Here is a 15,573-nt window from a genome sequence, read left to right on the forward strand (position 1 = left end):
CGGAAGGAAAGTGATTTTTGTTGTGCAGTACTTTAACTGATAGGGGTGCAAGTAATTAGTGTAATAAATGAGGTTTTTCTTTATTGAAATTTTAAAAGGGCGTATTATTTATTGTTTGGGCTTTTTGAAATGATCGTAGTACTGGATCGTAGTACTGGATCTCTTCTTTCAAATGCAACCTGGCGCTGAAAATTTGGCTTGCGCCTTTTTGAGATATTTAAGTTTTAAATTTGCATCTTTTTTACCTTAAAATCGCTGTAACTTTTGACCTTTAAGTCCAAATCGACCTGTCAAAAAATAAAAATGTTTGTTTTTTTTAGAGCTCTAAAAGTGCCCCGAATACTACTTTTCTCTAAAACTAATCCCTGAATTTCCACGTTCAAAAAACAATTTTTTGAAGGTTTGCTCAGATGCTTCTATAAATTTGGTCGTAGAAGGCGTAGATTACGAGATAAAATTTTGGTGTCTTCGACAAAGTTGCTTGGATTGGCAAGCCCAACAACTTTATAGAAGACAAAAAAAAATCCCAAAAAATATTCCTGTGAAGTTAGACTTTCAAAATCACCCTAATAGTGAACCACCCTAATTTCCAACCAAACCAAAAGTTGCCCCTTTCGATATGCAACAACTCTTCTGAAGACACCAAAGCTCCAAAACTTCACCATTTTACGGAAAATCCATTTTCCACTTAATTTTGCGATCTGGACCACTGTGCATTGTTTTAAATAGTTCTGTTAAATACTTTTCGATGGGAAATTTAAATTTTCTTAAAAAAATATTTTTTCAAAAAATTATAGCTCGGTGGCGAAATGTTTGACCATACCTCTCTATGGCTCAAAAGTTGCGGGTTTTGGTCTTTTAAAACATATAAAAAAATCTCGAAATAAAAATCCTGTTTTGAGAAATTGAGTTGCAAAAAAAAAGTTAATTAAAAATTCGGCAAGATTTTTTTCCTTGAACCATTTTTTTTTCTTTTTTTTTTGGGACCCTCATCATCAGATCAGAAAATTTCTTAAAAACTTACAGATTTGTTTCACGATTTCGCGAACAGGGTGAAATTCACGAAATTTGAAAAATTGTTAGCAAAACATACTTTAACATTGAATTGTAATTTTTTTTTCATGAATGCATACGTGTCATTCGACAAAAAAAAATCAGAAATTGGTGTGAGCACACACTTAATTTTATTTGAAATCTTTTTTCAGGGCATTAAATTATACATTTGCATCTATTATCAAAACAAGTTTAAAGACATTAAGTTGTATCATTGCCGAGATATAGTTTTTTGGAGTTATCAGTTTCAAAAACAAGTGCACGATATCTTAACGTTGCCTCGACCAAATCGGATCATAATTGCTTTTGCCTTTCTTACAAAAGAAAGGTTTAAGGTTTGCTTTTGGAAAAACGCTTTTTTCAGAAATCTAAAAAAATTCGTGCACGGCGAGGATTCGTCCCAGGAAAAAATCCTTTTACTAAATTGATGGTTTAGATGCGCTCTTTCGATTGAATTTTGGCCCGAAACCCGGAACTCAAAGTCTGAATTTTGAGAGCTCTATTTCTGAAATACATGGCAGATGTCTGTATCCGCTCTTAAAAATTTGTGTCTTCCATCACTGGAAAACCGCTCGTGAAACCCACAATTTTTAAAAGCCAGATCTGTAGCCGTGGGCTCGGAGACGAACATTTTATTTTTCGATTCACAATTTTCGACCAGTAAATGTGGTCAAAGCCATTTTTAGATTTTATTTTTTTTTGGACTATTTTACAGATAACACTATCGAATTTAAAGAATTCAGTTTTAAACAAAAAGCCATTCGAAAACATGCGCCATAAACTGTTTGGGCCCAAAATTTGAAGCTTTTCCAAAATGTATTTCCAGAGATATAGCGATTTTAGTGTTTTTCGTCTTATTTTTACCCTATTTTTTCCTATTAAATTTTTGGATTTATACAAAATCATATACTGAACATCAAATTCGAAGTTCCGGCTCGTTCTCGCTCGAAAGCTCGACAAGTCGTCAAGTCGAAGCTTCAACGCCAGCGCTTTTACGCTTGCACGTTTTACGCTGCGCGTGAAAGTGTTCTTTCTGGCTTCTCATAATTGATCGACAAAGTGCAATTGCGATACATATTTTTTTAAGTTAATCATAGACTAACATTATAGACTGAGTACCCTTTATTTTTTTTTTCTAATAATGTCAATCCAATATGTTTTTCTTAATTAAATTTAAATGTCTTAGGACAAATAATGTACTTCTGAAATTAAAAAAATGTCATTTGAGGTTAATCCTAAAAAGATTCGAAGCTTTAGGTAAAATTCTCACTGGATGGTATCATTATGTTTTTGAAAAAATAATTGCACCAAAATATATCTCGGAGTTTCATCATTTTGTAAGAAAGGCTCTATTTCACCTCTGGTGATATTAAATCGGGTTTGACTACTATTTTGAATTTAAAGATCCAAGCTTGATTTATTCAAGATTTTGTGAATAGTTTTTGATCTTCAAAGTCACATTTTAAGCTATTTCAGATTTTTTCTTCAAAGTCACATTTTAAGCTATTTCAGATTTTTTCTGAGTCGTGTTTAATTTTCTTAATATTTGATTATAAGGGTTGATGGTTCCCGTGGAAGTTAAAAAAATGCCACTTTTTTTTAGTTCTGATTTTGAATAAAATTCTGAAGATTTCGTTTGGGGCATGATTTGTTTTCCATGATTAAAATTAGTATTTGGGATGAGCATAAAAATACAATTGCAATTGCCTCAACAATCAAGCATTTGGACACTAAGTTTCGAGTAGGAATCTCGCAATCGAGAACGCCAAGGCAATTCTGTAGAGCGAATAATTTGATTTTGATTTGATTTGATAAACATTTTAAATAAAAAAAAATTGTTAAAATTTGTTTACATATATAGCTCATGACATCAAGCCTTCGATCTAAGGACAAAGAGCGTCCAGGAAAATGAAGTGTAACGTTGCTTTCAAACGAGTTGCTGGAAAAATGATTTTATTCGTTTTGCAAGAAAAAAAAGTCTGGAAATATCTTGTTTGTGCATTTGACCAAACCACAAAAGGCGGAAACCACAATCTCCCAGAAATGACCATTATCATGTTTGCCAGATCAAAAAGACGTTCTGCTGCTCGTTTGTTCAGCAGTCATTTTTATTCAAACCCCCCCTAAAACGACTCTCAGAAATCAGATAAAAGCATTCCCAGCGTGCGACAGGTTCGTTTCTTGCAAAATTTCAAAGAAAAATTCCTCCCACCCTGAAGCGTCGGCAAAATGCATCTCGCAAAGTGCACTTGGCAGCGAGATTTCCGTCCGATAATAAACATCCCCGTGGATGGATTTTGCTCTTTTTGTACAGCTCTGCATAATGCAGAGCTTTTTCCACCTTCCGACCGGAACACCAAGGAAATGCAGTCACTTTCGGGTTTGTCACTTTTTGCCTCCGAAACACGAATTTTGCCGTTACAGATTCCGATCTGACGTCGGAATGGCAAATGGTTCGTATTGTTGCGAGGGCACAGAGCCGTCCACTTATCGCATAATTCTATTTTTCGTTCAATTGTGGAGAATGGACGAGGACGGGGTCCTTCCGTCCACTTGGTTATGATGGCGTTTACATAACACGATAACACGGAAGTTGTTTGCAATGGAAACAAGCGTTTTGTTGAGTACACTGTACTCAAACGGTACAAGACATTCGATTTTTATTTCGATCCATGTTTATTTTGATCCATTTTAACCCTTTAAAAAATAAAAGTTAAAAAAATAAAAGCTGCTTTTTTTTGGTGTCATCTAGTATCCTTGGAAACGAGCTTGATTTTCAATAAATGTGAATCGCTTGATTTTCAATAAATGTGAATCGAATATTTATTTTAACTTTCATTTTTTAAAGGGTTTAAATGGATGAAAATAAACATTTTATACATGTTTCTATTGTGAAATTGTTTCAGGAACACCAATATGATAAAATTATCATCAGAAAATGGGATCTAAGGGGTCCCCCGAGCATAAATTTACAACCAAAAAATTCACTAAAAGTAAAAGTGTCTATTTAATATGTTAAACTGCCTTACCCAAAGCGTTCTTAGTCTCAGATGGTAGTCCCAGATGTCCCCTACAAGCTGCAGGTCGAACCGAGTTGATATCTGGATGGAACACTTTTTTATTTGAGTTTGAAAATCATGCTATTTTTTCACTAAAAATCCAATAACTCCCTTTAGATTTAACCAATTGGGATGCTCTACCCTGCATTTTGTTGAATTTTTGAAGCCCTTTAAGATGCATTTTGAATTTTGAAATTTAATTGAATTTTGTCAAAGTTATAGCCTTTTAAAGATTTTTGATTTTTGATTTTTGATTTTTGATTTGCTCCACTTCCCGTTGACCTAGAGTGCTCATATTTTGGCCAGATGCTAGTTTTTTATGTACAAACAACCCCTGAAAATTTCAGGCAGATTGGTGAGGTCCATGCGAGATGGGTGTGCTTTGCTCGTGGACTCGCTCTTAACGACCTAACAACATCCAAGGCCGGGACTGACATTTTACTTCCCCATCCGATGGAAGGTTGGAGCAGATGGGAATCGAACCCATGATCTTCCGCTTACTAAGCGAACAGCTTAACCATTTGGTCAAGCCTGCTTCAATCTCAAGATATATCTGTGCCAATTTTGAGCCGAATCGGTTAAGATTTAAGGGTCGCTTTTTATCATTAAGTTTATATGAGGAAAATTGCAAAAAATTATGGGGAAACACATCACTTCAGGATTTTGACAGCAGGTGGCGCAGGTCTTGCCCAAAATTGCCCAAGTGTGAGATTCTCCTAGGAATTTTAATTTCCTGCAACTTTCTCGAATGGTGCAAGATAATCCGAGTTGATACTGATGAGTTATTAGCAATGCGATGAAAAGAAATCGGCTTATATACTTAAAAGTGCACAAAGAGTGTATAAGAAAATACTTCTTACTAAAAAAAAAACACAAAAAATCAGGATGCACCCTTCGGCAAAGTTGTAGGGAATTGAATTTCCTACAAAAATCTCACACTTGGACAATTTTTAGGCAAGACCTGCGCCACCTAGCAGAAAATACTGAAACGATGTTTTTCTGCATACATTTTTGCGATTTTCCCCATATAAACTTCAACGATAAAAAGCGATCCTTAAACCTTCACCGATTTGGCTCAAACTTGGCAAAGATACCTACTTTTGCCTAAGGAATCGAGTCAGAGGGTATCCCTTATGTCGATTTTTTTTACTGTCACCTTATTGTACATAAAGACAACTCAGAAAATGTTGTGGGAATCAATAATGGCAATTTTTGTTCTACTGAAAATATGAAAGAAAATGAACGAAGCTATTTTGTAATTGTAATTTGTAATTTGTAATTTGCAATTTATTGGAAACGATAGCCTGTTAGTATAACACTTTTTATCAGGTTAAGGAAGGACGTTGTGATGATTACTTTAGATCCAAAAAAAAAGAAACAAATTAACACCTAGATCTAGTTTTGTAAATGACTTCTCAAAGAACTTTTGAATGCTGATAAAGTTGGTTTGACCTTAACTTCTGTTGGTAGATTGTTCCAGCTTGAGATCCCAGCAATTAGCACACTTTTCCCACTTGACGTCGTGTGCTGCGGGACAATCAGCGATCGCGTTCGTTGCTGCTGGCCGTGGACAAGGTGATCTAGAATGTACTCCGGCAGATCTTTGTTATAGCCCCGCCGCATAAAGCAGCAGGTCCGGAAGTGGTAGTTCACAGGCAAGTCGTGTCCGAGGATGGTGTGCCGTACATCTGCTGTAGTGTCACGGCGTCGCAGGTTGTACACGAAGCGTACTGCGGACTTGTAGCACCGGTGCAGTTGGTTCTTGAGCGCTACCGACAGTCCGTGATAGTACACGATGTCACAGTAAGTGAAAAACGGCACCACTACCGCCTGAACCAGCTTGCGCCGTGTTGGCCTCGAAAGCACACCAGCAAAACGGCGGAAGGTTCGCAGCGTGTTGTAGGATTTTTGAACGACGCTGTTTACCTGATGCTCCCAGGTCATCCAACTGTCCATTTCCAGCCCAAGGTTGGTGACTTTGTCTGTGATCGGCACCACTTCCCCACAGAACAAGATGTTCGTCCGGGGCACCACTTCAGCAGCTCGGCAAAAAATAATAGCTTGCGTTTTTTTCGGATTCGGGTACAGGTGGTTCCGGGAAGCCCAACTTGCGATGGTAGCCAAATCCACGTTGATCGCAGCGATCAGTCGGTCGACTTCGGCGATTTTGTGTCATTGGTTCACCCATACAAGTCTCCATACAATTTTGGCTGCTGTCCATACAAAAATAGTACGTAAATATTCAAACAGCTGCAACTTTTGAGTGAATTTTCTGATCAATTTGATTTCTTAGGAAAACATTGAATATTACATTCAATATTACGCCCATTTAAAATGCTAGTCTTGATTTAATTTTTCAAAATATTTTTTTCGAAAATATCAGTGAATCTTACGAATGTTTTTTTTTATTTAACATTGAAAATCAGACCATAAGGAAAATGGTGGGTTGTTTGGGAGAGGCTTATAAAACTATTTCTGTTTCTTTTTTTTCAGCCGCTGTATCTCAGCAACCAGATGTCCAATCTTCAATTTCTCTAAAACAATTTTATAGCAAATTTTCTGAACTTTTCATAAAAATTTAGAAATGGTCACTTTTTTTCATAATAGTCACTATTTTTGAAAATCGTAAAAATGCAAATATTTCGCTAAAATCAAACTTTTGGTGGCTATTATCTTGAAAACAGAACCCTTCATCAAAAAATCTGTAAAGTACTTTTCGATTGGAAATTAAATTGTGAGTTAGTGTGAAAAAAAAAAAATATTAAAAAATCCGTGTACCTACGTTTTCTGAATAGAAATACTTTTTGAAAAAAAAACGATTATTTTTAAAATAAATATTGTTTAAAACTTTATAAATTAATGGGAATAATATTGTGAAAAAATCAAATTCATGCAAAACCTCTCCATTTTTTTGCCAAGGTTAATAAAATGAAAATTTAATTTACTCTCTAAAAAATTGTTTATGTTTCTGAAATAATAAAACTAACTTAAATATGACAGAAATAAAGAAACAATACCAAAATAAAAATCAAAAACTGCTTATTTGAAAGAATGTGAAAACTCTCAAAAATATTCAAGAAAAACAGTTTCAAACAATATGAAAATTCACTGATTTCAGAAAATTTATTTTCAATTAACTGCTTATGTCTTGAGAATGCATAAAAAATCACAAAATATTATAAAAACAGTAGCATTGAAGAAGCAATGCAAAAAATGTAAGCAATTTTTGTTTTGTTTCTTTGAAATAAGGCCGTTGCAAATATTTTTCAAATTTTATGTCGGCCCCCCTTCCAAATTGGTCTGATAAATCAGGGGGCAAAACAAAAATTTCGAAAAATTTCATTTATGCATTTATGATCATATTTAGCATGTTTGGGCTTGCCCAAAAATGTTTTGAATTTTCATAAAATTCCAATGTACAGCACCGCAAAAAAAAAAAAATTTTTGCGAAAAATAAAATTTTCCTCAACAGATAGATATTTTGGAAACCAATGATGGCAAAACAACTGGAAAGGTGTATAATGCATTTTTAAACACTTTTTTCATTAAAATGTTGAAACCATGGCTCATTATTTAAATTTTTATACTTTCTTATTTTTTTGACCCTTCCCCCCTCGGCTTTGGTCAGAGTTGAGGGACATAAACTTCAAAAAATATTTGCAACGGGCTAAATAAAACACGAAAAACAGAAAAAAATAAGGAAAAAAAATAACCGAGAAAAAAATTAAACAAGAAAAGTTAAATTTTTCATAGGACAAAAGTTGCTCAAAATGAACACGGGACAAATAAAAAAAATCGAAGAAAATTGAATGGTACTACCTGAGTACGCTGGAATTAATAGAGTTCACTGGACCCTTTCAAAAGTAAAAAAAAAACTGAATCCCAACTCCCAGCTGCTGCTTTACCATCTGATATTTACCTTTTCCCATGTAGTTGCTCTTTTCAAAACAATCATAACTTGATAAGCCTGGAGTTGTAAAATTTATGTTCTTCCACATACTGTCACGAAGAGAAGAAAGCATTTTGACAACTGCAACTAAATCATGCCATCTATCAAGCACGATCTCCTCCCGGGGGAAACCCTTTTTGCTAAGCTACTTACCACACATTTGCCTCCTTCCCGGAAAAAAGGCAAAATGAAAACAAACCCCTTGTTGTTTTCGGAAATCAGCATTTCCGTAGAAAAAAAGGTGGAATTTTCCCGTCACCGACGCCGCTCGTGCCAACGGGACAACATGTTTGACAGTCAATCCCCTCTTCTTCCTGGATCACGCGCTCTTTTCCTCCCCCACCGAACAACAACAGCAACTGTTTATGAACAACAACGTTGTTGCAAAAGCTCAAAAGCACCACACTTCCTCCGTCCCCACGTGAGTCAGGGCAAAAGTGTGCAAATTGGATTACAGCGGCGGGGGTGCGCACCATAATTCAAAAATTTTCAACCCTCGCTGAAACCATAAATAACAAGTTTGACTCTTTCGGAAACACATGCTCTAGCAACCAGGGGTGGGTGCGTGTGAGTATGAGTATGATCTTGTTTAAACGCGTGCTTATGCAGTGCAGTTGGAGAGGTTCTCAGTCAAATAAAAAAAGATTCATTGCATTTCAAAAATTACCTACATCACAAAATATGAGTCATTCTCTACCAACTCACACAAAATCGGAAAAAGTTGCCCTTACCCCTCTTCGATTTGGGTGGAACTTTGTCCTAACGGGTAATTTTGGTCCATGATCAAATCCTAGGTCTGTTTTTTGATATTACGGGATTTTTAATAGTTTGCTGCCAAAAAAACGATTAGAACTAGTCATTTGTGAAATTGCCTCGAATTAAAATTTAATTCATAGTTAATGACTAGGCTTAGTGATTTTTCACGCTTGAAAATTGCAAATTTGACGGGGACCTCAATTTCAAAACACCAAATTTCACGCAAATTTCACGGAACGTGAAAAATGTTAAAATAACTCTGAACATCTTATGCTTAAATTACAGAAACTACTTTATTAATTAATTGCTATTCTTCATTATATATTATTCATCAATAAACTTAAAAAAAAAACTTCACTTAATTTGAACGTGACACAAAAACAAAATTCTCTCAATTTTCAAAAAAGTTTCCACCTGATTTATGGATGAGCTCTTTCAAAAAAAAATCAAACCATCCACATTAACGACATTGTGGTCTCTATTGCAAGTTTCTGCTCGAACCTAAGAGTCCGAAGGCTTGAATGGGGAGAGCACTCAAACCTCTTTTTACTCCAAGGAACCTTCCACCCCAGTGTTTGAACTGACGACCTTTGGATTGCGAGTCCAACCGCCGCCAGCGATTCCACCGGAGTAGGCTTGATTTGGTGTGTTGTTTGTACTTATGGCATGGAGAGAACTCCTACACCTGGAATGACTTAACAGCCTAACAACCAAGGCCGGGACCGACATTTTACTTCCTCATCCGATGGAAGGTTGCAGCAGATGGGAATCGAACCCAGAATCATCCGCTTACAAAGCGGACAGCGTAACCATTCGGCCACGCACTGGGATGAGCTCTATATATTTTTTGAAAAATTTTCTCATTTATTGAACTGCAGTTTTTTTTAATATTCGACTAGTAAAGATAAAAAGTTTTCGCTGATTTGCATTTCATTAAATTTCATATCAAAGCAAAATTAAACAATCATGTTCAGCCAAAATGAGTAAAATTATTTGAATTTTCGGCGACAGTAAGCCCATTAAAAATATTTTTTAAAGTTTTCATCCCACTTATCAAAAACTTAATTTAAAATCAATAGGCAAAAATAATATGATTTGTAACGAAATCAAAATTTTCAATCCAGAATGAGAACAGAAAACAAGAAAAGTGTATTTTTAATTTGAATAAAACAAAGCTGAATTATTTGAGTTTCTATGGAAACAATACCTTTCAAATAAAATAGCAGCAAAATGTGTAGTTTCTTTCCAATCATTAGTTTTTAGAATATCAAGGTATTGATGGAATATTTTTTTCGTAAAAAAAATGTGGAACTGTACATTGGTATTTTATGAAAATTTAAATGGTTTTCAAAGGAGTTCAAACATGCTGAATATGATTATAAACGCGGGAAAATGCATTTGAATGGTTTTCAGTTGATAAAACTTAAATTTCCATTAACATTTTGAAGTTTTTCGAAAAAATATTATTTTTTTGCCCTTTGATTATTCAGGCTAACTTTGAAGTAGGGGGTGACATAATCTTTGAAATTTTTTTGCAACGGCCTTATTTAAAAAAATATTTAAGAAAATTTAAAAATTTCAGGAAGTTTAAGCCGTACACGAAATCGTTAAAAATCACTAGCCCTATATTAGTAATTAAACCGCTTAATCCCAATATTTGCGTTACGTAATAAGAACGCTTCCTTTGTTTGCAAGTGTGCCACAAACAAGTTTGCAAGTTTGGCAAACTGTCGAACACGAAAAAGTACGAGTTTTATGTTTGTTTGCCAAAGTCTAATGACTCCTTTAGGGTTCCCATCAATAATGCTCAATAATATTGATCCAACAAGTTCACATTTTACATTAATAATTAATGTGTAAATGATTTAAAAAACCATTATAAATAAGTTTTCCGCTGAATCCAATCCCATTGTCTTGAAGGCAATTTTTTAAATAATTTTGTTCAATTTGGCATTTTAAAATTCCTTTTGAAAACTCAAGTCTATAACATCATCACTGTTTCTGCTACCATCAACATGTTTATGTTCCCAAACAATTTCGTTACATCATTTTGATAATTCAAAGCTTAAAATTTAGCTTTAAATTATGATTTAGATTCACAGTCATGCCCCGGTTTTACACGCCTTGGTTTTGCACTGCCCCGGTTATGATTTGTTCAGCTGTTTTGGAATCGGGATGATGTATGCTATCCATTGCAATTATAATAACATGAACATTTTCACAAAAAATGTATTTTTCCTGTATTTTGCAAATACAATGTTTCTGAAAAAAAAACTCAATACAATTTTTATTGAAACATGGATATCAAATGATCGCGATTTTTCATATATTTCGAAAGCTATAAAACATTTTTGTTATATCTTCAAAAATGTTACACAACTACGCATTTTCGAAAAAAAAGTACTATTTTTTTTGTGTTTTACAATGTGGGTATCAAATAATCGAAATTTTTTCATACATTTTGAATGTTACAATATTTGTTGTGAAATACTCAAAATTTTCACAAAGCTAAGTATTTAAAAAAAATGACTGAAATTTTTTGTCTTTTACCCATACCCATGTATCAAATGATCGGGGTTTTTCATACATGTCGAAAGTTACAATATTTTTTGAGTAATTCTCAAAATATTCACAAAGCTAAGTATTTTCGAAATAGTACAAAAAAATCAGTTTTTTTTTACTATATGAGTATCAAATGATCGGGGTTTTTTCATACATTTCGAAAGCTCAAACAATTTTTTTTAACACTGAAAAAAAAAAATCACAAAACCATGAAATTTCGAAAAAAAAAAACTCAAAATTTCAGCTTTAATCAATATGAGTTTGAAATGATCAGGATACTTTCATACATTTTGAAAATTATAACACAATTTTATTGAAAATACTCAAAATTTTCTTAAAACTACGTATTTTTGGAAAAGTTCTAAAAATGTCTGTGTTTTACAATATGGGTGTCAAAAGATCAGGATTTTTCCAAATATTACGAAAGTCATAACTTAAACTTTAAAAGACACTAAAATTTCACAAAACCACGTATATTTGAAACAGAACTCAAAATGCTCATTTTTTATACAATGTTTATCAAATTATCTTGATTTTTTTACATACATTCCGATAGCAATAATATTTTTTGTGAACTACGCGTTTTCGAAAATAATTGTGAATATTCCTCAAAAACATATTTTTACAATAGTATTTTATGAAAAGTCTCACTCATTTGATACCAAGTTTGATACCCATATTGTAATAAGCTAAACAATTTAGTACTTTTCAAAAATACGTAGCTTTGTGAAATTTTGAGTATTTCACAAAAAAATATTGTAGCTTTTGAAATGTATGAAAAAATCCCGATCATTTCATACCTAAATTGTAAAAAACCAACATTTTGAATGCTTTTTCGAAAATACGTAGTTTTGAGATAAATTTGTTATTTAAAAAAAAGAATTAGGATTTTTGAAATGCATGAAAATTTTATTGAAATTTGGAGTCCCGAGCTATAATTATTTTTGTAATCGAGCTCGTACTTGTGGAAAACGCATTCTGACCTGAAATCCTTTTCTCTTTGTCGCACTTACATTAATTTTCAGGGAGTGACAAGATAGCACGACACGATTGAAACTTCTTTCATATGAAATGTGACAAAAATGCACGGAGTTTGTTTCGGTTTTTATTAAATATCTCAGGTTTTAAATTGAATTTTGGAGATCTGTGGAGGTCAAAAGCTTCTTAACTCAATTTGTTCCAAAATGCATGAGCAAGCACGACTGTGACGAAATTTAACTGAGAATGTGGCATTACAACGGTCTGGTTTATTTTTTAGAGATAGTTATTACACATTCTTCCTTACATAAAAGATGTACCCATTCCCAGATGTAATCAGGGTTGCCAGGTTGTCAGATAAACCTGGGAATGCCAGATTTTCAAGTGCCTTCCAGAATAAAGATTTATCGTTCTCTGTGCCAGTTATTGACAGATTTTGACAGATTTTTTACTTCTTGCAAATTTAGAAGAACTTTTTAATTAAAATGAACAAATTTAATTGAAAATCGAAAAGTGAATTAAACAATTTTGAGGCCAAACAAAGTTTATTGAAAGAAAATTTGAGGGTTACAATATTTGTAAAGTCATCAATCGAGAACATAAAAGGCAATGCTGTAGAGTGAACTATTTGAATTTGATTTTTTGAGTTGAATATTTCTCAACGGGTGGTATCACGTGAGCCCTAAATATATTCCCCAATTTTCGAAACCCTGCCTTAAAGTGTCAGCCTCCAGAAAAAAAATCCTCGACGAATCCTCTTATCTGATGTCATGTCACTGACAACGCTTGTGTGCTAGGGCGTTTGCACAACGGCGATGGCCTCCCCCGTCACTGTTGTCGTTGTGTAGCTACCAGAAGATTAAGTTTTCATCAAGGCAGCACCACGAAGCGAACTCGACTCACTTGTTTGCATGGACTCACGTGTGGCACTGACTCGTGCGACCAGCTGAGGAGGGAGCAAAAAATAATATTTCGTTATGCTGAGCTTCTTGGGGGCCGTAAATATGATTAGGAAGTTCCGGCGAACCGCCGGAAAGATGTGCAAACTTTTGCATCCTTGAAGCAGGGACGGGTTGTTTGGAAAAAATAAGAAATGTTGCATCACAGTTTGACGACTCTCCAACTTATCTTTGATATATTTTACAAAATTTACTTGTTCGAGACATGATATATTCCATGCATTTCACTGCAAGTTTAAGAAAACATTGTTTACAGTTTTCCTGCAGAAGCATACATCCTAAAATCTCCATGCTAAGCACAAATCCTCCCATGATAAAACCAATGGCTAGTGCAATCCATGCCAGTATAACGTCATCCTGATTTAGAGCTAGCCATCTTTGGTGAACAATATTGCTGGAACTGAGTTGAGGATTTCGCCGTGAGTTAAAGTATTCACTTCTCCAGTGTGCAAACATTCCAGCCTCTTCAAAGGCACCAAGTGATTGACGAAAATGTTCGTATAATGGCATCCGATATGCGGTATAATAGCCGATGACGCCACTTCCCAGAGTTTCTTGCAGCAAACAGTAACCCTTTTGGCGGCGATAGTAGTCCAGATACGGAACATGCGCCATGTAGTGCATCCAGTTGACGTCGATGTTGTACGCACTGACACCATCCAAGTCCTGATAATCGATGGTTCCGTTGATGACCAAATCCCCGATTTGGGGATTTTCAGCCAAGTATGGATTGAATCTGCTGTCAATTTTAACATTGATTCTCAGCTCAACTAGATCGTTCAGCGTTTTGGGAGTTTTTGATAAAGGTTTGGCGGTCATCAATGAAGTAATTTTAATTTCATAAGAGTTCAAAAGGAAGACAAACACAACAACTAAAATTTGAAGAACGATTCTCTCGAAAATACCAGTTCGGTGCAAGCTGATTTGTTCGAAACCACAAACCACCAAAAGCATGGGATTGTTTTTAAACAATGATGGCTTCAGCAAGCTAATGATCTCAACCGTGAACAGAACTCCTAGTATTAAAGCCCAAACCGAACGGGAGTACGGCATGAAAAATACCTCCAAAATCGGAAGAGTCCTGCCCTTCGGTACAATCAGCTGGTCAATTACCGGAACGTTGGAGAAAATTGTGCGACTACTTGCTCGATTGTACCCATTGAGCACGACCGAATCGATGGAAATGTCAACAAAACCCGATGTAATATGCCTGGTGTAGCACTCGTCAAATAGTTTTGCAGAGATCGGGCAGGGATTCTTCAGCGGTTGAGCACGTCCTTGAAGAAGCTCGGCCGTTTCCGTAACCCAACGAACGACAGGGTCAAACTGCATTGACCTCATCACGCCTTTATGATGCCTCCAGGTGTAGGTTACGTTTCGACCTTCCAAATTACGAGCAGAATCGCCAAACAGCTCGTTCGGATCAGAGTAATGCGACGAAACCTTCGCAAATTTCCCATCAATGTCCGTCCAAATCACCAAGACCTTCCTAATATCCAGATAAACAACCTTGTTGAACTTCAACAACTTACTCAAAATCCAACTGGTGATCTCAAAGTTCCGTCGAAACCTGTAGTCAACCAGCACCAACACCTTAGTGTTCTGCTGAAAGCGTTGCAGTGCGTAGAACATCGGTTCCTCGTCCCTCCAGTGAGTCTGCCCAACGTGGAGCACAATCAAACTGGGAACATCCGTAAACGTTTCACTGTTCGTCACGAACCACTTGTATTGCTCAGCCGTGGAAAAAGTACTGTTGATGAGCAACTTCGAAACATAATCTAATCCAGGAGATGTCAGCAGTTGATTCATAATCCCGTTGAATGAATACTTTGACGACAAATCACAGAACACGTACGTTCGAGTATCAGGTTCAAACTTTGTCAAGTGTTCGATCACGGAATGCATATATTTGATCAGCTCGTAGGAGCTTGAAGACGCAACTGCAATGCAGCAAAACAGAAGTGCAACCCTTATTGAGAACATTCGGGCGGGCGTGTGGGTGACTCTGCAAAGCAAATGAAAGCGTACGGAAAATTCCACCGATGATAACCATCGCGAATGGCATCAACAAAATGAAAATGATGACAGAGTAGCACATAAATCCACATGTCTTATCACTTAGAACATGAAATAAAGTAAAATACCGTCAGTGAGGGTGACATTGGGTCTGCTATCTTATTAATGAAACTCAATTCTGTTTGAAGGGTAGGTTTGGGAAGATCATACTGAAATTTTGCTGACATCTCAGAAAATCAAC

General features: G+C 35.4%; 1 protein-coding gene across 1 annotated transcript; it reads right to left on the reverse strand.

Moving 5' to 3' along the window:
* Positions 1–13,262: 13,262 nt before the first annotated feature.
* On the reverse strand, positions 13,263–14,978 carry LOC6049378. The gene has a single exon (XM_038264389.1). The coding sequence runs from the start codon at positions 14,946–14,948 to the stop codon at positions 13,482–13,484; it is 1,467 nt and encodes a 488-aa protein (XP_038120317.1). The 5' UTR covers positions 14,949–14,978; the 3' UTR covers positions 13,263–13,481.
* Positions 14,979–15,573: the final 595 nt, after the last annotated feature.

This window comes from Culex quinquefasciatus, chromosome 3 (genome assembly GCF_015732765.1).
Source record: "Culex quinquefasciatus strain JHB chromosome 3, VPISU_Cqui_1.0_pri_paternal, whole genome shotgun sequence".
Lineage (NCBI taxonomy): Eukaryota > Metazoa > Arthropoda > Insecta > Diptera > Culicidae > Culex > Culex quinquefasciatus.

Coding starts and splice junctions, on each gene's coding strand:
- LOC6049378 (XM_038264389.1), bottom strand. CDS start 14,948: ATGTTCTACGCACTGCAACGCTTTCAGCAGAACACTAAGGTGTTGGTG.